Genomic DNA, 24618 nt, shown 5'->3' on the forward strand with positions numbered 1-24618 from the left:
GCATGTCCCTCTGCCTTTCTCCTCTCCACTCTATCCTTCTCCATGCTGTCTGCTCAACTGTCAGGACTGGCTGGACTGTGGTGGAGTCAAAAATAGTCCTGGCTCACTTCACAGCTGGATCCCCAGTCACCTGCCCCCATACTACTCCTCTTCTTCCTCCTCCACCTCCTCCTTCTCACTGTTCAAGGCAGGGGCCTGTGACTCAGGCTCCATGGTGCTCTGGGGGGGAATGGATGGAAATGTAGTGATGGAATGTAGCTCTTTGTAAAAGTTGCGGGTCTCTTACTTGGCACTAGATCGATTGTTGGACTCCCTTGCCTTCTGGTATGCCTGCCGCAGCTCCTTGTCTTTCATACAGCACTGCTGCTGGTCCCTGTGATAGCCATTCTCCTGCATGCCCCGAGCAATCTGCTCCTAGATGTCCACATTTCTACAGCTGATTCGGAGCTGTGCCTGCACAGCCTCTTCTCCCCAGAGGCTCAGGAGACTCAATATCTCCTGCCTTCTCCAAGGAGGACTGCGTCTGGAGTGTGTAGCTGGCATAGTCAGCAGGGCAGTTACTTTCAATAATGGAAAGCTGCCAGATGTGCTCACCAAGCCAGGTAACCAGGAAAAGGAATTCCAAAAATTCATGAAGCTTTAAAGGGGGGTGGGGGCTTCCTGTCTCCTGACCCTTGGGCAGCGGAGTTCACAGTGATGACCAGAGCAGTCAGTTTGAGGCATTGTGGGCCAGCTGTTGGAGGTCAACATAAATAACACAGTGTCTACACTCCCACAGCATCGACCTAACTACATTGACTGTGACTATTCCTCTCAGGGAGGTGGTGTTATTAAATCAGTATAGCAGGTCACTTGTGTCAGTGGGAGCCAAATTTAAGTGAAGTCACATCCACAGATAGGTCGACGTAAGCTGCCTTGCATCAACCTAACTGTGTAGCGTAGACCTGGTGTTAGTGACTGAGGTTCACATTAGGGTGGCCCCTCAATTAGACCATATTACGTACAGTTCTGTTGTAGTCGTGCAATAAGAAAATCACCTTGGTAAAGCACCTATGTCTCTTGATCACCTTGGCAAAAAGTCTGTCTACACAAATACCTTCTGCTCCTGAGGTCTTTTCCCCCAGTTTACCAATACATGGCAGGAAGGAGCTCATTCAGACCACTGGCTTAAACAGATATACACAATGCTACCCCTCCCAGGTGATGCTGAAGAAGTTGTCCTGCATCATCCTTATGAACTGATGATGGATCCAATCCAAGTCTCACTGCAGTCAAACGGAGCTGGAGCAGGTCCTAGCTGCATGGGAGATGGCATGCCTGCTGCACATCATGCAAAGGGCTGACGATGGCTGCTTTTCCCAGTTGCACACAAGAAGTTAAAATAAACATCCTGAATATCTGAATATTTATCCGAGCCACACGCCAACTTTTCACCTTTGGAGATTCACCCCAAAACATCTTTGAATTTATTCCAGATGTTTTTGAAATACATTAAACATTTTAGAATTACATGAAATCTTATCTTTGAAGTTGGGACAATTCTTTTACATCAACTTTTTAGTCCAATTTCAGTGGACTGCTGACAAAATGCCAATGTATGGAGGAAGCTTTAATACATCTAAAACATAGGCTGAGCTCAGTTTTAATGTGTTCGATCAATTTTAATGGTTTCTGCTTTATAAGTACATTTCATAAAAGAACCATGGCTGCTTGATTTTCAGAGTCCTTAGGTTTTACTTCATCTCTGACAAATTTCCATAGTGGAATTACATTAAAATATGGAGGATCTACAAATGCTTTTTAAGTTCTCCAAGGTGAAAATGGTCCCAGTTTAGAGATTTAAGCATCTTCTGAGTTGATTTTCAAAGGTCCTGAGCAGTCATAGCTCTTGTTGAAGCTATTGATTTCAATGAATGTGAGTGTCCAGCATATTTAAAATTCAGATAATTTATTTCTTCAGTTGAATAGATTTCTGAAGAGGTTCACGCTGACATCTCAACCTTATCTTCCCACTGAATAAAAATGTACTGGGGCCCCTACTATGTATATGGAAGCAACTGTAACTACAATGCTATGGCCTTGTCTTCCTTAGGAAGAAAAGATGTGGTTTTACTTCATGTTGGCTAATATGCAGTAACTAACACAAAGTAAAATCCTAGTGAAGACAGGACAGTGTGCAATTTTAACATGAGTTAGCAAGTCAAGGTAAACTCTAGGCTCCCCCATAGTCTTTACTTCGACCTGTTAATGGGTGTGAAAACAACAAACTACCTTGTCTTCACTAGGATTTTACCTCATGTTACTTACCATGAACACACTTTTTTTCCTAGTGAAAAAACCCTCAGGGCTAAATTCTCAGCTGGCCAGAGTAGAGCTCAGTGCAGATGAGGGGTAGGAAACAGCCCCTGGAGCACATTAAAGCTGCCCTAAGGATTCCTCTGAATAGCTCCAGTTTATGTCACCCTCCCTCGGGGATGTTATAGAAGCAACATGAGCCAGATCACATTATATTCTGACCCCAACTCTTTGAAATATTCTTCTCCTACTCTTGATGTTGGGGGTTTACACAGAGCCAGCTATGATGGCTTTAAGAACAATGGGAACATGTCTACACTGCAATGAAAGCCCTGGCTCAAGCCTTAACTCCACATCTGTCTACACACAAATCTCTTGGACTTGGGCTCAGACCCAAGGTTGCAAGACCCTACAGGAATGGAGGGTCCAAGCCTGAGACCAGCCAGGACTCAGGGTTCAAGCTGTATTGTTTTGCAGTGTGCATACAGCCATGCCAGACTTGGACCCTGGGAATCTGTCTTCACTATCCCACAATCCCATGGGCCAGTGTTTTTTGTCCTCTTTATCCCATAAGTCGCCAGTCAACTTCTAGGAAACAGAATCAAACCCCCTGGTTTTAGCACAGCTGCTTGTCATTTAACCCTTCAATTTTATTCTGACTGCTGAGCTGTAAACACACTTTCAGAGAACCTTCTGCATTTGCAGTGGCCACCAACCAGAAGTAGTCCTTTACAAAGCTCCCTGCCTAAGGGTCATAGGAGCACAGCCAGATTTTGGTTAGTCTCTGGTGCCTAACCAGCAAAACAGTTAATTTCAGGAAGAGTATCAGGAATGACCATGCATACCAGCAAATAATGAAGAAGCTGGCACAGAACTTGCAGGGGAGATGGAGGAGACAGAAGCACCCCAGAGCTTGGTAAGTTTCTGGCCCAATTTTTGTGTTTTTAGCATAGAAATGCATTCTATGAACCAATGCAAAAGTTATTACAAACGCTGGGTAGCAGCATGTATCTGGATGGCATGCCAGTGCTTTGGTGTCCCTTCACCCCCACCACGTGTAATTCAGAATGGAGACTGTGAAACACAAACAGTAAAGAAGCATTTTAAAGAATTTTTTTTTCTGGGAAGGTGCACATTTTTTGGTACAACATCCGGTTTGTTAAAAACAAGAATCTTACTTTGCCTTCCCTGTACATACACCACTCCATACCAACTCAACTGTGTAATGAGCCAAATGAAACCAGTGAATTGTGGTGGGGCTGGCAAGAGAAGGTGGAAATGTAACCCTTTTTCAAATGTAGTTCATTTCTGTTAAATGCAGTGCATGCAGTCCGTGGGTGATGACATCATGCATCCCAAATATGACTGGGGTTTTTAATTCAGTCCAAAAATATGCCAGGGAATGGTGGGGGCGAAACCAGGGGCAGGGAAGAGGGATGGCAGTGGAGTTCTGTGTGTTTGCATGCAGTCATAACAGGCTGTATCGGAAGCTGTGGGGAGGCACTAAGCCAGGTGGATATTAGTGCAGCATCTTGAAGTCTTTAAACCACAATTTGAGGACTTCAATAGCTCAGACATACGTGAGAGGTTTTTCGCAGGAGTGGGTGGGTGAGATTCTGTGGCCTGCGTTGTGCAGGAGGTCAGACTAGATGATCATAATGGTCCCTTCTGACCTTAGTATCTATGAATCTATTAATATTGTTGATTCCTTCATGAATTGTGACCCAATCCTGGGTGCTGACAGCTGCAGACTTTCCCTTAGCAGAAACTCCAGATAGGTAGCCATATTTTGGGGCAGGACATATTTTTCAGGTCCATCTCAGTAGCTGACAGGCACACTCCATTTGTAAATGTGCTGTTTGGTCACCATCCGCTTAAGTGCTTCAAGGGCATGCACAGCTGGTTTCCCATTTGCAGCTTGGAATAACACCTTTCTGTCAATGAGGCACCACAAAATCCATTATGTCCTCCAAAATGTGGAATGCCTGAAATGTCAGAGAAGGTTTATGTAGCATGTCTCAGCCACTGATCTCCCCCAAAGTCACTGTGGTCTGCAATTTTTAGAAAAAAAAGCAGTTATGATTTTTTTTTAACTTACAATGTTCTCTGCACCTCTTTCACTGCTATTAACCAGGCTGCGTCCAGGGAGTCTGTGGTCTGAGGCATCCCTCTCTCAAGATATTGTAGTTCAGTATTAAAAAGTAACATTTTAAGTCCTTGAAATTCCAAACCAGATTTTTTTTTCTGTGCTCCTGCACTGAGCAACTTGAGACAATAATTCATCGTGTCTTGTCCTATTCCAGGCCCATCAACCTCTACTGGAGTGGAAGCCTGGAACACCAAACCTTCCTGGATCATTCCAAGAGAAAGCGTTTCCATGTTGATTTCTGATGGACATTCTGGACAGGATCAACAAACAGGTCCAGTCCGTAAGACAGAGGGACTTTCGGCAAGAGGAAAAACATTCTGAAAGGCAAAAGGAAAGGCTCAGGCTGGCTTCACAGTGGGAGCAGACACTTGCTTTGCAGTTCCTGGAACAGAAACTGTGGTTAAGGGAGGGGGATAGAGCTGAGCAGAAGGAACTGTTTGTGTGGATGCTATCTCTAATGGCCAGCATCCCCTGTGCAATACCCTGTCCAGCAGTCCTGGAACAGCTTGGACAACTCTATGACTGGGTGGCCCATGCAACCAGGTCCTGTCAGTGGCTGCACAGGGCAAATGTGCCCCCATGAAGTCCTCCAGGCTGCACCCTTCCCCTCTGGACACCTTCACTGCCCTTCCCTGGCCCCAAGCGGGTGGCAAACATGGAAGGGAGGACAAGAGGAATGGGGGGCCAGGGGACTCATAACAGTCAGGGGTTTCTATCTTGTTAATGGTTTCACTTTTTGCACTTGTAAATGCACTTTGTTCTGGGGGATTTTTTTTAAGGTTTTGGTGTCATTAGTGTGCTAACGGCAGCTGGCCTGTCTGGCAATGGTTAATATTGTACCTTTCCAACAAATATTTAAAAATAAAGGGTTTTATTTTATTTTAAAAAATGGTATTGCCATCACTACATCACATCATCTAATGTGTGTTTCAAATAATAAAAGTGACACACAATCAGGGACAACTGGGAAGCTGTATGCAAAAAATAATTCTCAATACAGCTATCTACATCAATGAGTTATTTACATCAACCCATATTGTGAGTCCCCCTACCCCCATCCCATAAGCTGCCATATCATTTATAAGTACAATGCATTGCAATAAAACCCTCCCCCACAAGCAATGAAACCCACCATACACACATACATTCATAAAAGGTACTGTTCTCCCTCTTCCATGGGCACATGCAAGTCCATAATGTGGGAGCACAGAGCATCCTTGACTTCTGTTGCCTGGATTCATCCAGCTCAAGCTGGGCATACTGGTTCAGCAGTCCATCACAGTCACAGATCCATTCAGGGGGAAATGGCTCACCTCTGGTTTCACAATGATTGTGAAGAGCACAGCAAGCCACAGTCATCCAGATAGTGTAGATGACACTGGAATCCAAACAGGTCTGTAGACATCACCACCGGCCTGTCAGTCTGCCAAATGCACATTCAACCACCACTCTATACCTGCTGAAAGTGTAATTAAACCTTCTTTGCCAGAGCCTCTGAGACCAGGATATAATTTCATAAGCCAAGGCAAAATGGGGTATGTGGGGTCTCCCAGAATAACAGTGAGGACAGCAACTCCACTTATGAAAATGTCATTTGGTGGGACTAGTGGCCCAACCTGTCCATGAATGTAGATTCCTGACTGTCAAAAACCTGGCATCATGATTGTTACCAGTGCAGCCCACAATGATGTTCATAAATCAGCCGCTGTAATCTATGAGGGCCTGCATAACAATGGAGTAGTAGTAACCTTGGCGGTTTAATGTGCTCCTTGAGGAGGGCAAACTATGGACACATGAATCCTATCAGTGGCCCCAGTGCAATGTGGAAACCCCATTCTCTCAAAGCCATCTTTTATTCCTGTCACGTTGGGGTAAACCACATGTCAAATTGCCTCAGAAACCTGTCACCACTTTATTCAAAGTCACCTTCCCAACACCAAAGCAGGTGGCAACAGACTTGTAGCAGTCTGAGATAGCCAGCTTCCAGACGGCTATAGCAACCCACTTCAGAACCAGTATGGGTGCTCTCATGCATGTTTTGTGATCCAGGAGGGTTGGGGCAAGCTGCTTAGAAAGCTCCAGAAATGGATCTTTCTTCATGTGAAAGTTCTGGACCCACATCTGCAGGATGATGTGGCCTCACCAGTCTGTGCTTGTGGCCCTGCTCCAGAAACATCGGTCTACATAGTGGGCATCAGCAGCTACATAGAGTGTCACAAGCAGCCTGAGCAAGTTGGAGTCCACCAGGTCTGTGTCCTCACACCCATCCTATCGTTAGCTCTGTCAGGTGCCTACAATGGGTCAGAAAACACTGCTGAAATGTCCACCACTGTCTCAAGGAAGCTCTGTCAATTACCAGAAACAGGAATGAAAGTGCAAGTAAGAAAAGTTCTTCAAATGGTGCCTCCTCCAAGTTGCTGTCTCTGATGGCTGGGAGCATGCAGATCAAAAGGATAGCTCTGCAGGATGTGTTGGTGGGCTGTTCAAACCCCCTGTAACATGTGGGGTGGACAGTCGAGATTTCCCACACTGCCCCATGAACAAAGGGCCAGAGTAGCCACATTATGGGGCAATGGTAGGAAGTCTGCAATACTTCAGTGAGGATGCTGGAGCCCCAGGTTTTGGCCTGGGTTAAAATATTCTTCATCTTGGGTCAGCAATCAGTGTAGATGCTCAGACCCTGGTTTCTCAAACTCAGGGTTAGCTGACTCAAGTTCCACTGACCCTGGGCTTCCACTACGGTGCAGACATACCCTGGGAGACTTCTTGGCTACCTATTTATTATAACTTCAGTAGCACAAAGGAACCTTAGCACAAACCAGCATCTGGCCCTTGTATTTGAATTCTACTCATGTCATAGCATTGATGCTGATAGTTTTCTTTCATTCCTTTCCAGTACTCTAAACTGTTCTTCTTTTGTCTTAATTAGCTCATCTCAAGGCCGGGTTGTAAGTGAGTATACTGAAGCCCAGCTGCAAGAGATTGTCAAAAAAATGAGGGCAAGAACATCGGTCTATAAAGAAAAACTGACTGACCCACTACTGTCCTCTCCTGAGGGCAGTCCTACAGCTTGTAAGTTGCTTTAGTTCTCAAAAGATAACTATTTATTTGGTGGTTTAAAGATGAAAATCCTATTCTGAGAGTTTAAAATGCTGGAAGATAATATTTCAAGAATCATGGATCAAATCTTCATTTGGGATAAATCAGCATATCTCTACTGAAATCAATGGAGCTGAGTTAGCAGTGGCTCTCAACTTTTCCGGACTACTGTACCCCTTTCAGGAGTCTGATTTGTCTTGCGTACCCCCAAGTTTCACCTCACTTAAAATCGATTTGCTTACAAAATCAGACCTAAAAATACAAATGTGTCATAGCAAGTTACTGAAAAATGGCTTACTTTCTCACTTTTACTGTGTAATTATAAAATAAATCAATTGGAATATAAATATTGTACGTGCATTTCAGTATATAGTATGTAGAGCAGTATAAACAAGTCATTGTATGAAATTTTAGTTTATATTGACTTTGCTAGTGTTTTTTATGTAGCCTGTTGTAAAACTAGGCAAATATTTAAATGAGTTGATGTACGCCCTTGAAGACCTCTGCATACCCCCAGGGGTACATATACTCTTGTTTGAAGAACCCCTGTGTTAGCTTATAGCAGCTGAGAATGTGGCCTATTTAAACCCATTGAGACACCTCATGAAATAGTTTTAATAGAGGTAAGTCTCCAACTATGACTGTTCAGGATCACCATTTTCAAACTACTTTCTAGATCAGGGACGGGCAAACTTTTTGGCCTGAGACCTGCATCAGGTATTGGAAATTGTATGGAGGGCTGGTTAGGGGAAACTGTGCCTCCCCAAACAGCCAGGCATGGCCTGGCCCCTGCCTCCTATCCAACCCCCCGCCCCTGCTTCTTGCCCCCTGACAGCTCCCCTGGGACTCCTGCCCCATCCAACCCCCACCCCCACCCCTGTTCCCTGTCCCCTGACGCTGCCCCCCAGGACTCCAGCCCCATCCACTACCCCCTGCTCCCTGTCCCCTGACCACCCCTGGACCCCTCACCCCTGATTGCCCCCTGCCGCCCCATCCAAACCCCCCCATTCCTGACTGCCGCCCCGGAACCCCTGCCCCATACAACCCCCCCTTCTCCCTGTCCCGAGTGCCCCCATCCAACCCCTCTGTTCCCTGCCCTCTGAACGTCCTGACCCCATCCACCCCCCCGACCCCTGACCACCCCCCCCCCGAACTCCCCTGCCCTCTATTCAACCCCCCCTGCTCCCTGCCCCCTTACCGCACTGCCTGGAGCACCGGTGGCTGGCGGCGCTACAGCCGCACTGCCCAGCACAGAGCACCGGCTCAGGCCAGGCTCTGCAGCTGCCGGCCCCAGGAGCTCACCCCGCCGCCCAGAGCATTGCGCCGGCGGTGCAGTGAGCTGAGGCTGCGGGGGAGGGGGAACAGCAGGGGAGAGGCTGGGGGCGAGCCTCCAGGGCCAGGAGCTCAGGGGTGGGTAGGAGGGTCCTGCGGGGCGGATGTGGCCTGCAGGCCGTAGTTTGCCCACCTCTGTTCTAGATTCATCTCGGTTATTTTATCTGTATTCCTAGGGATCAAAGATACATTCCTTATGGGAAGGTATATGTGGCAATATGCCACATGCAGGTACATAGGTGATACTGAGATGAGATATCTTTTGTAAAAGTAAACAAAGTTTAAGGTCAGGCGATAATCTTCCAGCATCATTAAATATGCCAGGTATGTAGGTTAGAATGGGATAAGGCAGCGCAAGGCAATACATCTCACCTGAAAATAATTAAACACAGTACTGATGTTGTTCCTCTTCAGAAAAAAGCTTGTTTTCTTCCTTTGCACAGGAGGAGGAAGAGTGTGTAGTCTTCATATTCTGCATTTTTTTCAGAAGCTATTTATTGATCTCCTGAATTCTAGTAAGTTGGGAAAGATAGCAGGTAGGATGAGTGTCAGGATGAGTGTCTAAACTATTATAAACTTTGACAGCTCAGGAAGACGTGGTCAGATTTTTTTAACTACTTCTGTGTCAGTTAACCTATTCCCCCTCTCTCTGGCACTTACATTACTTTAGTTTTTAAATTATAGATGGTCCAGTTTGCCAATTTACTATTCATACTCAGTTGTGTCTTACTCTGCAAGTTGCCCCACTGAAATCAAGCGACTACTTTTGGAGTAAGAAACTCAGCTCAAGTATGGCAGAACTGGTCCCAGAGCAATTCTGTCCCATCCATGGCAAGTTTACAACAGTCATGCAAGAATAAGTGCCTGGGTGCCTCCTGCCTTACCCCATCTCAATCCAGCGTGTGTGTAATTGTACCAGCATTGACTGCCCAGGGAAAGATAGTGTAGAAGCACATTTCCCTCTGTGACACCCAGCACTAAATATCCTGGTGGTGTTAGTTGGAGTGTGCCTGCCTATGTCAGTGCTGAATTTACTCTCCAATCTGTTTTCTAACTGAAAACAGAACAGAAAATTGTAGCAATAAACACTAAGGAGTCGATTGCATGGCCTGTAATATGCTGGGGCTCTCAAGATCTGTCACAACAGTGAGGCATGTGCATGCCATTGTTAAATGTTCCCTTCTGTGACATTCACATGCTTAGCTCCATCAAAAAAGAAACCTCTGCCCCCACCCCCACCAGAAGAAGAGAAAAAAGACGAAGAAAAGAAAGAGGATGCCAAGCCAGAGGATCATTACTGCAACATGCTGTGCTGTAAATTCAAGAAACCACCATTGAAAGAATACCTGAAGAAGATGGAGCTACCAGACAGTATAGATGCATACACAGGTAAACCGAATGTAGTCAAAGGAAGGTGTCAAAGGCAGGATAAAAATTTGTATTACTTGTGTTAAAATAGCACCTGGATGCCCTATCTGAGGTCAGAGCCCCACTGCACAAGTGTGTAGTGAGAGACAGTCCCCGCTTAAGAGCTTTCAGTGTCAACAGTAGCCAAGAAAGAGAAATGGTGAGAGTGAAAACAGAGGCACAAAGAGGTGAGGAGACTTGTCCAAGCTCACCAGCAGAGCCAGGAATACAAGTCAGGTTTCCTGATTCCCAGTCCAGTGCCTGATCCCCTAGGGCCACTGCCCCTGCAGTGCTGAAATGTCTTGGAAGCCAAACGAAGAGTTGTCATGAAAATCCAACTCTACCCAAACTGAACAAGTTTTATAAGTACTCCCCCCAAAAAACCCTGCACTGGTATTTTCTGTTCAGTCTCTAACTTTTTCCCATTCAAACTATTTTAAAGCCCTATTTTAAACATAAGTGAATCCAGCCCTCTTCCTTTAATAAATTCCACGTGTGACTCCTAGCTCTTACCAGACTCCCTTTAACAGACCATGCTGTGTTATAAAAGGCAGAGGGTGATCTTCTCTCCTCCACAGAAACTGTTCTAGCTTAAACCCATCTAGCAGGTTTGTTTCTGTTTTTAACTATAAGGGTTGGGATCTTTCAGAAGTCCACTGAATGCATCCGATGAAGTGAGCTGTAGCTCACGAAAGCTTATGCTCAAATAAATTTGTTAGTCTCTAAGGTGCCACAAGTACTCCTTTTCTTTTTGTGAATACAGACTAACACGGCTGCTACTCTGAAACCTGTCAGAAAAGTGTAAGTGTTCTGAAACCCACAAGTCAAAACAGTGAAATGAGTGAACTTCCACTCCTGAGTTTGAAGTGTTACACAGGTTTTGGACTGTAAATCACCAATTAAACTCAATGGTATTCTCATGTCTAAAATGCTGCAAAACGTTCTGAAGACTCAGGGTATGTCTACACTGCAATTAAAAACCCGCGGCTGGCCCATGCCAGCTGACTTGGGCTTGCGGGGCTCAGGCTAAGGAGCTATTTCTCTGCAGTGTAGACATTCAGGCTGGGGCTGGAGCCCATATCTCACCTCATACTACATAGTCATAGAATCATAGAATATCAGGGTTGGAAGGGACCTCAGGAGGTCATCTAGTCCAACCCCCTGCTCAAAGCAGGACCAATCCCCAACTAAATCATCCCAGCCAGGGCTTTGTCAAGCCTGACCTTAAAAACCTCAAAGGAAGGAGATTTCACCACCTCCCTAGGTAATGCATTCCAGTGCTTCACCACCCTTCTTGTGAAAAAGTTTTTCCTAAATAGTGTTAATATTGCCCCCATAAAGCACTGAACTGATATGAACAGATTCATCCTCACCTCACTCCATGAGCAAGGTGAATAAGTATTACTATCATCAGCATCCCTGTTTGACAGATGGGGAAACACAGAGAAGTGAAATGCCTTACCCAAAGTTACACAGCAAGGGAATGGCTTAGTCATGATTAGAACTCAGGATTTCCTACCTCCCAGGCCAGTGTTTATACCTCCAGATCACAATGTCTGGTAAATTTGCAAATTGCACTGCTTTCCCTGGAGGATGAGCGCTTTATTTCCAAACACAGAGAGAAATAGAAAGATGATGATTTCATACAGATTAAGTCACCAGCTCCTGTTTTCTTTTCCAGATCGACGCTATGTAGTGTGGCTCCTGATCGTTACCATTGCTTATAACTGGAACTGCTGGTTCATTCCACTGCGCTGTGTGTTCCCAATACAAACATCAAGCAACATATTCTATTGGATCCTTGTAGACACCATTTGTGATATTTGCTACTTGTGTGATATGTTGGTGTTCCAGCCCCGAATGCAATTTGTAAAAGGTGGAGATATAATAGTAAGTAACAGTGGGAAGTGGAATTTCCACATTAGGTATTGTACTTTGAACTACATTATTAGACATGAAGCAGAAACTTGTTTAAACCTCAAATAGACTTTTTCTTGCAAGGCACACCTGCACTTCTTTATTTATCCAAGTATATTTATGTGCTTCTGCACTGATCTTTGGCTCTTTTGCTTTGGAAAAGAGGCAACATACATTTCATACATACTGTACATGCTACACCGGTATTCTAATTACACACAACAGCCATTGAAAAGGTAAAGGCAAATTCAAAAGTGTCACAAGATAGCAGCAAGATCAGATCTAAAGCTCTTACTCACCAAATTACACAGCTGGAAAAGAGCAACTCGACACAGCTTCTCTGGCACCTGAGACCACATGGAAATACAGCCAAAGAAATGTGTGTGAAATTTGCAACTCTCCACGGAGTCACTCATATAGTACAGATGTTGCAGATGAAAACAGAGGCTTTTCTACTAGCCCAGTGGGTTATGCTTCAGTTACATATGGGGAACATGGCAAATGCATATACAGAGGTCAACTAAATAAAAGCTTTGGCCACCTTCTAACCTGACAAACTTTTTCCTCACAATATCCTTTGGTAAGAGATTTACTTATCAATTTCCAGCCTCTTTACTGACCTCAAAAGGCAGCAAGTCTCAAAAAATCAGAAGTCAGTGATGAAGAGAAGGAAACAAGTAGAGACTACTTAGCTATCAAAAACATGCATCTGAAGAAGTGGGGTTTTTTACCCACAAAAGTTTATGCCCAAATAAATCTATTAGTCTTTAAGGTGCAACCAGACTCCTCGTTGTTTTTAAGCATCTGATAGTAAGTAGAGAGGGCACTGATACTGACAAACACACTTCATCTAGAGTTGCACGAACAGAGTGGCTTAGGAAGAACTGGGATGTGGCAATTTATTTGAGAGGAGCTAGAAAATTCACTGAGGAGGGATCCATGAAGCTTCTGTTGAGCTAAGGCTGTGCAGTGATGCTCGCTGTCATGGAAAGATGTCGTTTGCACCATCTTATGGCAGCAGGCGTGAATCTAACCCATCATATCTGAAAGCGAACTGAACACAAGCACACTTTGCTGTGTTCTACCTCTCTAGAATTTTTGAATCTACTGAAGAGTTACTGCTGATTTTCCTGCACATGTTCCCAATCCAACTCTTGGAGCATAGCCTTCCAGTAAACATGGGACCTGCCTGCAAATTTCAGATCCAAATGTGGACTTTTCCCTGTTTCAGAGGCATTCGGATATGGAATTTTGGTTGGGCCCTTCTCCCCCTTGCATGATTACTTTGTTTCAGTAGCAAGTTTAATAAACAAATGAAATTAACATGCAAAAATGAGCTTAGATTCAAGTGCACAGCAACATGAAAATTCAAAACCAAGAATATGTCTAAATTGCAATTGGAGACGTAATTGCATCTTGGATAGACATCCACAAGTTAGTTTTAATCTAGCTCGTGCAGCTAAAAATAGCAGAAAAGACACAATGGCACAGACCCCGGCACAGACTAGGAACACGAGTACATAGTGAGGGGTATATATTGGTTTGTACAGCCCCTGCTGTCTCATCATCGCTGTTATTTTTAGCCACACAAAATTAAAGCTAGCTCATGTGTACCCACACGAGTTGCAATCACACTTCCATTTGCAATGTAGACATACCCTCTGACTGGTATTTCCACCTGTAACTTGGAACCAGCTTTAACTCAGTGTTTTTGTATATTACACTGCACCTTCTGTGCTATAGGCTATTACTTAAACCCTATTTTCAGGTCTCAAATAGACATAATGTGTGTCTATATTAATTGTAGTGCAAAGAAATATACTTTTCCATGCCAAGTTAGTCATTGACAACCCTTCTTAAATCCCAGTAAACTTGAGTGTTGTGAATAAGGTTAAAATTGTAGCATAAGGAAGACCACTTTTCTTTTACTTGAAGCTGTTTGTACAATTCATAGATTTTAAAGCCAGAAGGGATCATTTATGATCATCTAGTCTGAACTCCTGCAATTCTCTGAAAGCTGCGAAGTGATAATAAGGGAAGGTAGAAAATAGGTCTGCCTTGGTATGGAAAAAACCCTTAAGATTTTAAAGTTATTTTAAAAAACACCTCTGATATAAATACAGTAAGTATAATAATAGATGCAGTCCTTTAGAGACTTCTGATTAGCCTTTCCTAATAAGGTATTACCGTCAGTTCCCATGGTGAGCAATTTGAAAATAAATGGCTAATCATTATTAATGAATTCAGTGTTGATTGTTATAATGCTAATGCTAAATGCATTTATTTAGCTTTCAAAGGCCCGATCCCTCTCAGAGATACTCAGAACTAGTCCCTGTATATGCTCTGAACCACTGAGCTTTGCCACTGACTTTAATGGGTGCAGGGTCAAACCCTGGCCTGAACATTATCAGGGACAGGGTTTTGGCTGATTTTTCTTAACTATGCTTTTTTCCCCTTTCTTTATAATTTTAGTCAGACAAAGTAGAAATGAAGAACTACTACCAGAATTCTCTGAGGTTTCAGGTGAGTAGGTTGTGTGCTACCTTAGAGTTGTTTCAATGCTGTAAATTTTAGCCTTGGAACTCCACAAAGCTTCCCATGCTCCAATATTCCATGTAGACAGAGAGATCATAATGAAGGGTCCCTGACTGACTGTCATTTTAGCTTCTCACCAATTAAATCAAATGCCATGCTCATAAATATTGTTTATTCATTAATAAAAATATTGCCTTTGGCTGTATGACTCCCATTGACTGCAATGGGAGATAACTCTGTGAATGCATTAGATTCCAAAACTCTGGCTCAGTAGAGATTTGTTAAAGAAAGAAGCCTGTGCCCAGCTTAAAATCAAATGGTAACTTTAAATAAGAAACACTAGTATGTACTTGTGATAGTAACACATGATCATAAATAGTAGATATCACCTTGGCTCCACGCAAGTAAATCTAAAACTCCTTTTAACTTTTAAAGCTCAGTGCCTTAGATAAAATCAAGGACCCATTTTATTTTAGGACAGTTATTGCATTTTTTTCTGAAATGTAATTTTCTCAGCAAGAGTGAAAAGACACTGTATTGAAATTACTGAGCCACAGGTCCCCAAGCACCTCTGAAATTACAACCTAAGACCCTGCTCCTGCAAACACTTTTGTACATGCTCCACTTTAAACACACAAGAAGTCTCATTAATTCCAGCGGCAGGGCTTGAATGCCTCAAGTTAAGCGGCACAGAAGTGTTTGCAGGATCAGAGCCCAAACAGACCAAATACAGACAATGGAGCAGGGAAGGGATTCAACCTGAAAGCAAAGTGATGGAGTAGGTATACTGGGCCTGTGTCTTAGGTCCAATCCTGCAAGGTTATGAGTGCCCTTGATTTTTACTGAAGTTAGTGGGAGTTGATGATTCTCTTCAGCTCCCAGGCTTGGGCTACACTACATTTTGGAATTTATCAGTTAATGAAATACTAACTGTCACTGCATATTAAAATGTATGGGGCTAAATTTTGCCTTTCCTTGCGTGGGTGCATTAGAGGAGAGAGTGGCCAGGGGACACTCCTTCCCCAGTCAGTACTTTTTTTTCAGGAGTCAGGTACAATCCATCTCTCAGCACTAGGGAGAAAAAGGATGGAATCAATAGCTAGTGGCTAAAGGCATTTCTCGGGGTGGAAGCATTTTGGGGGAGGTTGAAGGCAGGGTTCTGACCTCCATGAGCCCCTTTTGCTCCCTCACCAAAGCAGCAACAGAGTAGGGTCTGAGCCAGGAGCCACTTCCAGGAGCAGCTCCTTTTAAGACACAGCACATGGTTGGTACAGCTTCCTTTATCGCCCCAAAGCAGAGTTTCCACTTGGAAAAAATCAGGAAGAAAGAGGGAACCGCATGTGAAAAATACACTTAATGCACTGCTAGAAGGCACACAGAATCTATGATAATGTGGGCAATAAAAGACCCTGAATGGGATAGAAGAGAATGGTTGTCTTGGAGGAAGAGGTGCCTACACCTATTGTATAGTTATAGCAGGGAGTGCCCTTCCTTATGCTCCCCACAGGTCCCTGGAGGTATTATGGCTTTGAAAATCATAATACTTCTCAGAAATGATTGTGAGGTGAACCATCACCCCCCTCTCCTAAGCCCTCAGTATGTTTCAGGTTCATCGGCACCATAACTGAGCCCACATCATTTAATTATTAACAGCAATGCTACAGTTAAATATCCAAGACATTGTTAATAATCCTCAGTAACTATATGAAAATCTGAGACGTGTGGAGCATAAGTAAGGGCAGAAGAAAGCTCCTGGCATTTTCCTTGAGATGGTGTTGCTTGTCAGTTACTCAGAGATAGATGGCCACTGCATGTTGACTGTTCAGCTTTCATGTGCAATGATTATTAAATCTAGCCATGTTCACTACAGAATGTAAACAAGTTATAGTCATTGTCAAGTCTTAATTGAACTGTGCTCTTCAACAGCTTGATGTGGCATCAATAATACCATTTGATGTTTTATACTTCATCTTTGGGTTTAACCCAGTGTTTAGAGCAAACAAGGTGTTAAAGGTAAGACCAGAGAATTTATTATGACTGCTTGTCCACTGGAAAATATGAAAAGTTTAACACCTATTGAAGATTTAGTACAAATATTTGGGAGTCTTTAGTTTGTGATTTTGTGAATGCTTCCTCCTTCTAAGAATCTAAGCTACAGACTCAAACTACCACCAAATAAATAAGTAAAATATGTCATTTTAATAATAGGAATAATGTTTCTGGGTATTTTTCAGCTGATTTTACTTATATTTACTTTCTGACTTGTAAACTAGTCTTCTGTAATCTAGACTAGTTTGTTTCTACTAGTTTACATTGAAATAGTTTTAAATACCCTATTTAATTTGCCAAAAAACAACCAGTTAAGATTGCTAAATGAGAATCATGTACTTACTGCTTACCTATCACATCACTTACAAAATTCAACCACTTAAAAGCAAGGGATGGTTAAGGACAACATATATCTTACACTGCCCATTTAATAAACATAAGCATATTTTTCTTATCAAGTGCAAGAAGTGTATGGCGACCAGTATGGAGGGGGTGGGAAAAAGACAGATTATAACTCTGCCCCATCTCTACATCACCTTGCAGAACACATCAGCTGGATCATGGGAAGGTGCAGCCTGCACAGCCTCCCTGCATCAGCCCAATTATTTTTGAGCAGCCAATAGGGCAGTGGAGCTCCACATACCCACCCACCTCCCACCCCAACTCAGGCTAGTGGCTAAATGCCACCCTTTGGCCCTGGCATTTTACTATTCCTGCCCTTGAAAAACTCCCTGCTGAATTAGTCAATGTCAAAATCTCTCTCTTTGTTACATGTACAAAGCACTTATCACCACCTTATCTAAGCACTGCACAATGGGAATGGCATCTGTTATAGTGGCAAAACCCTTCTGGAAGTCTATTTTATATGCAAACTCATGTCAAAGGTTTACCTAAAGAAAAAACTTCCCTTATCATATTTAGCAGCCTTATGCTGACTAAGAAATTTGGGCTGGTAAGAATGGGTGTCATTGGTTTGATTGATTTTTAATGTCCTGACTGGCAACACAGAATCAAAATGGTAAAGAAGAATGTAAAGCAAAACACTATATAATATCAGGCAAGTAAATTTGTGCTAGACAGAAAACAGCAAAAGTGCCTGTTAATGTTAAAGGCGTATAGCAAAACTAAAGTAAAAATAGTTAATGTGGGAGGAATTCAACCCAGGAATAGATTAACTAAACTTTAAAAATTCCTCATGAGACCTCATGTTTTGATGTTACAGTCTGGGATACCCTCAGCTAACTAGGAAGTGACAGGGATTTCAAGATGAGGGGAGAGGGTTTTTTTTAATGCTTAATTTACTTTGGCAAAATTACGTTCAGCCTAAGCAAGTACATTTTTCACTGAGTAAAAAGTCATTCATCATCATCATCAGTCATCACAGGAAATGGCAAGCAGGCACATCATTTGCTATGGGACAAAGGGTGCAATTGCCCCTCCCATATGTTGGTTTGCCCCCACCCCCAGACTTTTCATAGGTCTGTATGAGCCACTTTTTGCCTCCCCCAACTTTATATGTGATTATATTATATCCTGTAATGTTCTATATGCTGACATAACTTTGCCCAGCTCCCAATTTTACTGAAATGACTCCCCTAATTACAAGATGTCATCCATAACATAGCTAATAGGGACAAACCACACCAAAATCTATGCTGAGCTCAATTTTCATCTTAGCTTTGCAGTTCACCTTTAAACTAGATGTTTAAGGGATGTTAGACAAGTGAAAAATACATTATTTTCAAAATATGTATGTGAACTAATGTCAGTCCCATTAGAAAAATATATGTTATAAGGACCGTGGTTCGATTGCTTTCATTTGGTTTCTGTCTAGCATATGACCTTCTTTGAGTTCAATGACCGGTTAGAAGCTATCCTGGATAAAGCATACATCTACAGGTACGTGGGCGGTAGACTTACAGTATGCAAAGTTTGGCACAGAATTTCAATCACTGTCCTGAACATGCGGTAAGAAAGACAAGATGCCAGGCATGAATTTTCCCAGTCCCAAAAAAGGCAACTAATGCAATACCTACAACAGACCAAAAAGGGAAGAGAAGAGCTGTTAATCCAGGCATGAAAGGGAGTTCAGGGTGGAGGGACAGGGTACCCTCCCCCAGGTGTGCAGGGGTTAATGGCTTATTTGAGCCCCACCAGCCCATCCACTGGCTCAGATGATGCCTTTTCTCCACGACTGGTCACCCCAACTCCCAACCCCAAGGGTGGGGGGACCCTTAAAGGAGCCATTACCCTTTTTCCCCGCCAATCCAAACAAAGCCTTTGAGGTTGTGGGGGTTGCATTCTGTCTCCCAGGTTGTCAGTCAAGCACAGTGTTGAATATGTTAAACCCCAAACAACTCCTCTTGGTTATTTTTTAACTGTCTCTCTTCATTATACAAACACTAATGTACATGGGTAATTTTATTCACACAAATAATCCCATTCTGTTTAGTTTGATTACATATGTGAGTAAAGTTACTCTCATTCATAAGTGTTTACAGGATCGGGGCACATGTCACCATACCAGACAGAATCTGAAGACCCATAAAGGGTTTATTTAATGGGATCATTACTGGAGACTTCCTTTGCTTATGGCTGAAGTGAGATTCTGTGTGGTAGTTTGCTGGCACATTGCAGCAGTCATGATATCAAGGTTGTTTGAATGTTTTTCTTTATGCACTGCTTTCACCTTGCCTTTGCTATGTACAGAATCTTCCCCCAGTCACTGTCTTAGCTGAACATGGGGTGAGAGTCAATGCAGCACAGACCTTGGATAGTGAAAGCATGGGTGACTTTACATGACTTTTGTGCCTTCTTTATTACAGGCTGCTCTAGGAACCAAAACAGCTCCTAAGTAACAGCACTACCCTGAGGGCTACCAGGTTGCTAAGAATGCCCATAATGCTGCTTTCAACTTAATCAGCCGCATCCCCTCGCCTGCAGCTGTGCAGTGCCATTTGCCTTATACCAAGTTTTGTGGCGGGTGGCTTGTAGAGCAGCATAGGTTGCTGTATGTAATGCCTGCACCTGGAAAATTCTCCTCCACGCAGCTCTGGGGATTATATGGTTCTTGTATGCTGCCGCAATGGGAGCAAGAATCCCTTCCATGACACTTTGTTATATTTCAGACAATTACATTTAAATGATAGACTTGGGATTCTTGCATTACAAACCAGATATTTTATGAGATTTAGGCACAGAAGTTACATTCAAAAGGAAGGGAGAATATTATCTATGTAATACAACCTAATATCTGCTAAGCAAAACACAGATTGATGTTTTGGAACTTCATCTTATGTTTTTATCTTAATCTTAAGTATTTCTTAGGTGCTTATCATCATGGTATGTAGATACCATTTGAAATTCACGGCACTTGATCAGTGTGCATGACGCCCATGCATTTCAAAATCCAGTTCAAAATTACCTTCCTTACCTGAAACCTTTTAAGAAATTGCTGTAGCTAATTTCACAGACCTTGTCTTTCCCTCCTCCCCACCCTCTTCACTCATTTAACGCCAGATTCCTCTCTGTTCTGTTAGTGCCAGGGCCTTCTCCCGTGCAGCGCCTACCAGATGGAACAATCTTGCTACAGCTCTCTGTATCGACTCTACATCTCATCTCATTTCCAGTCTCATCTGAAAATATATTCTCTCTTGCCTTGCCTATACTTTTTAATTTCTTCCTCTTTAGGATTTATGATTTTAACTCTGTAACCATATTTATAAACTATATGAGGTGTATTGTATAATAATCTTCAACACTTACATGATGCCATCCATACAGATGCTTCACAAACGTTAATTGATTATACCTCATAAGTCTCCTGTGAGAGAGGTAGGATAAATTTATCCCCATTTTCCAGATAGAGAAATTGAGGCACAGAGAAAGTAAGTAAACTTGCCCAGGGTCACATAGTGAGTGTGAGAACTAGAATTAGAACCGACATCTCCTGAGGTAGCCACTAAACTACATTACCCTCTTTGCTGAAGGACTTAGGATATAGTTTATATAAAAGACAATACTCAAATCAAAATTGTGTTGCCTGCTCAGTGAGGGCAGCATATTTCCCTTTTTAAAGAATTGGGTGAATTACGTGCTCAAGAGACTGAGGAACCAAAAGTACCGGCAGGAACAGGCATTTTGCAAGCTTCCTTGTGTAGCTGTCAATACACATAATTTCTGACCTGAAACACCTACCGCTCCAGCCCTGAGCCTGTCTTCAGCAGAGTCTAGCAAATACATTGATTCATACCCTACAATCCCATTAATACAGTTTCACCTTTCTATAAACATTTATAACCAGTTAAACCAATGGTTTATGATGTCCTAAGAGAAACATAATTTAGGAATGACCCTGTATCAACTATTCTATGAAGGTGATTCATTTGGCCTTTGGAGGAAGGCAGAGGCAGGAGATGGCACATTGGAAAAACAGCTGGCAAATACCAGTCAAGTAATATTGTACTGTGGCAAGTAATAGCCGGCATTAATACAGCTATTGATCAAAATCAGGGAGTTCCATATTAAAGGGAAAATAAAAACAAGCTGTTTTCCTGGAATTATATCAGCTGTGATTTGCAATATGTTGTCCTTTACAGAGTCATTCGAACAACTGGATACCTGCTGTTTATCTTGCATATTAATGCATGTATTTATTACTGGGCCTCAGACTTTGAAGGAATTGGCAGCACCAGATGGGTGTATGATGGCAAAGGAAATATGTAAGTCCTTCTTTTGCAAAAGATTTTTGTTGATTTTCCCCCCAGCTTTGCTTGCAAGGTATGCGCTTATTTTTATAACTGCTTGGATAGCTAACTTTTAGCACCATTACTGCTGATTGTTGGTAATGAATGGTGCTAATTATTTGGAGGGCAGGTGGAGTGAATAATTACTTTACCACTTTCCATTTTTATGGGTTTATGAGTCAGCTCTAACCACTAACTTAATTAAACATTTAAAATGCAACACGGGTCATAAATTAAACTTACTTTTAGGTATGCACATGGGAAGTGTTACAATCATTTGAAAGGATCAGGGGAATAGAACTGGGACAGACTATACTTCAAGGGAGCATCATGTAATTTAATATAACATTTTACCCTCTCTAGACTCCATGGTTATTGATCTGAAAGAGGTCCCACAGGTTTCTGTCATTTTCGACGAAGGTCATGCTTAAGCGTGTGGTTAAAAAAAATCTCCAGTGGGAAGGCTTAGGTATTGGCATACTCTGCCAACGGCTGCTCACTGTGGGACTCACTCAACTGTGGAACCAGTGCCAAGGAATAGCTGTTAATTAAGATGAAGGAAAGAACGAAGGAAAAATTGCAAAGTTACACAGTATATATTGTAGATATAGATGTATAAAAGCATTTGAATGTCTTTCAAGGACAGTGATAAATTTAAAGCCACAGAGGCCTAAATTTGTCCATTCATTACATACTTTGAAAAAGAAAAGGAAACTGGCTGTGTAAGCATGTCTTAATCCAGCTGTAGCCATTACCTTTAATAATGTGCAAACATGGAGCGTTAGCTTGTGATTTTATCAGACTTAATGAGCAATGCAAAGTTAAGCAGGGGATCGATATTTTGATGGAAGATCTGCAAAAGAAACCCAGATGCTGCAGAAAGTGGAGTAGGTGTATTTGGGGATGGAAGATCATACGGAAGGCAGTATTATTAAACATTGATTATTAGTAGTAATTAGGTTATTTCTAGGAAAAAATAAGCTTCAGTATATGTCTTAAGTTTCCATATCCAACTCCAGTCCTGGGCTCTGGTCCTGCAGACAGATACACATGCGAGTAGTCCCTCTGAACTCACTAGGCCTACTCATAAAATTAAAGCTAAACATGTGTAATTATTGATAAAATCAGAACATCAGATGGCCAGAATTCTGATAAGAATCAGTAAGAGTGAATTTCAAGTATAAATGTTTAAGTCGGTGTCATTCTTGATTTACTTGCCTTGTAATTAAGGAGGGACCTAGACAACCAGCTTCATACTGATTCTGGACAACATAATGAGTGCTCTGTCAGTAGAGAACTTACTCTGTCCTTTAAAATTCTAGTTTCTTCTGGAATGGACAAGAAGACAAAAGGAGAAGGTCTTCACATTTTTTGTGGACAGAAATATGTTACATTCACGTTTAGAAGACCTACTAGTTCTTTGAGTGGTTGCAGATACGTAGTCCACCCAAATATGCACGTGCCAAGTACACTGAAGCCAGAGAACTCTGCTTAGCAATACCTGTCAGGACAGCACTTTTACTCTCTGGCCCTAGAAACCCCTCTGTGGCTATATAAGGGTGGTGCTGCCCTAACCCACCTCAGTTTCTTCTCACCGCCTGCAGCTTGAATCAGAGCATTTAGTGTGGTGTTCACCTCACATTCGTTATCACAGTGTTTCAATGGGGGGTTTTCTGTAAATAGTTCATTTAGTAGTACCTTAAATGTTAGCTTTCTGTCATGTAGGTATTAGAGTTTAGTCTGGGGTAATGCCTTCTCTGGGTTTCAAACATTTTCCACTGTGTGGGGTTGCTATATCTACTAGTGACCCACACTCGATGTTTACTGTGCCTTGGGGAAGGGCACATTAAGGAAAGGTGTTCTATTTGCAAGTCCTTTAAGAAGAGATCACAGGTGGCAAGGGACTTGTGTTTGAAGAAGCACCTCATGGAGCAGGCCCTGAGGCCCACTTCAGCTCCAGGGATTTCCACAGATCCTCAGGTTCCCTCAGAGAGCTCCTGAGCCAGTATGGACTTGGGGTTCCATGTCTGGACTCATTCACCCAGGAGGAAGAGGGATCATTCCCTTTTCTCTGGTTCCTCAAAGAAAAGAACCCACAAAACGAACCTGAGGCTGCTCCAGCATCCGAAGAGATTCTTCTTCCTCACCATCTAGGAGGACTGCAGACTGGCATATGAGTCTCCCAGTAAGTGGGAAAGAGCCAGGTCGACTCTGTACCATCAACTCCAGTACTGCCCCAAAGTTGTCCATTGAGTCCGGTACTGATGACAGTGATGTCAGCACCAACAGTCTCCACACTGCCAATAGAACGAGGAGTACTTGTGGCACCTTAGAGACTAACACATCTATTTGGGCATAAGCTTTCGTGGCTTATGCCCAAATAAATTTGTTAGTCTCTAAGGTGCCACAAGTACTCCTCATTCTTTTTGCTGATACAGACTAACACGGCTACCACTCTGAAACCTGTCACACTGCCAATGTATCAGGAAGCAGTGGACTAGCTGGGCCTGCCTGTTCCTGACTCACCACTCATTCAAGAGCATTCGACTATGATGGTCTTGCCTTCGGCGTTGTTAGCACCCCCAGCACTGGTGCCCGACTTATCAGTGTCAGCACTATCATCTACACTACCTCATACCCAGGGCCCTGGGTTTCAGTCAGCTTCCAGTTTGATACTGAGGAGACTGCCCGTGCAGATGCTATCTTCAGTACTAATGACAATTCCAGTGCAGTCTACATCTGGGGGTCTGGTACCCGCTTCATTTCAGTATGCCATAAGTCTGGATGAAGCATGCGCTGCATCCAGAGCTGACTGTAAAGATGTCTTGGTCCCCACACAGCCTTCTGCAATAATGATGGGGTCTATATTCTTCCATAAATTTCACTCATATCCAGATGAGCGGCATACGTTAGATGTGAAGCAGTGCTTGGTGTTCTATCTGGAAAGGACTAAACCATTTTGTTCATCACCTTGGCTTTTTGTCTCCTGTGTGGATTGAATGAATGATCCACCATTCTCCACAAAGACAATTTCCCAGTGGATAACTTCCTGCATTATCACAGCTTTTGAAGTAGCTCAGGCTACATTCC

At 42.9% G+C, this 24618-nt stretch overlaps 1 protein-coding gene across 1 annotated transcript in view; it reads left to right on the forward strand.

The window, feature by feature from the left end:
- Window positions 1-24618, forward strand: part of CNGB3 (cyclic nucleotide gated channel subunit beta 3) — a 92759-nt gene that overhangs the window by 27975 nt on the left and 40166 nt on the right. Inside the window, exons 2-8 of the mRNA XM_074943009.1 lie at window positions 7374-7516; window positions 10079-10264; window positions 11964-12176; window positions 14676-14722; window positions 16661-16747; window positions 18618-18682; window positions 21382-21504. Coding sequence (XP_074799110.1) covers window positions 7438-7516; window positions 10079-10264; window positions 11964-12176; window positions 14676-14722; window positions 16661-16747; window positions 18618-18682; window positions 21382-21504 — 800 coding nt within the window. The 5' untranslated portion in view covers window positions 7374-7437. The remainder of the gene's footprint in view (window positions 1-7373; window positions 7517-10078; window positions 10265-11963; window positions 12177-14675; window positions 14723-16660; window positions 16748-18617; window positions 18683-21381; window positions 21505-24618) is intronic.

This window comes from Natator depressus, chromosome 2, assembly GCF_965152275.1.
Source record: "Natator depressus isolate rNatDep1 chromosome 2, rNatDep2.hap1, whole genome shotgun sequence".
Lineage (NCBI taxonomy): Eukaryota > Metazoa > Chordata > Testudines > Cheloniidae > Natator > Natator depressus.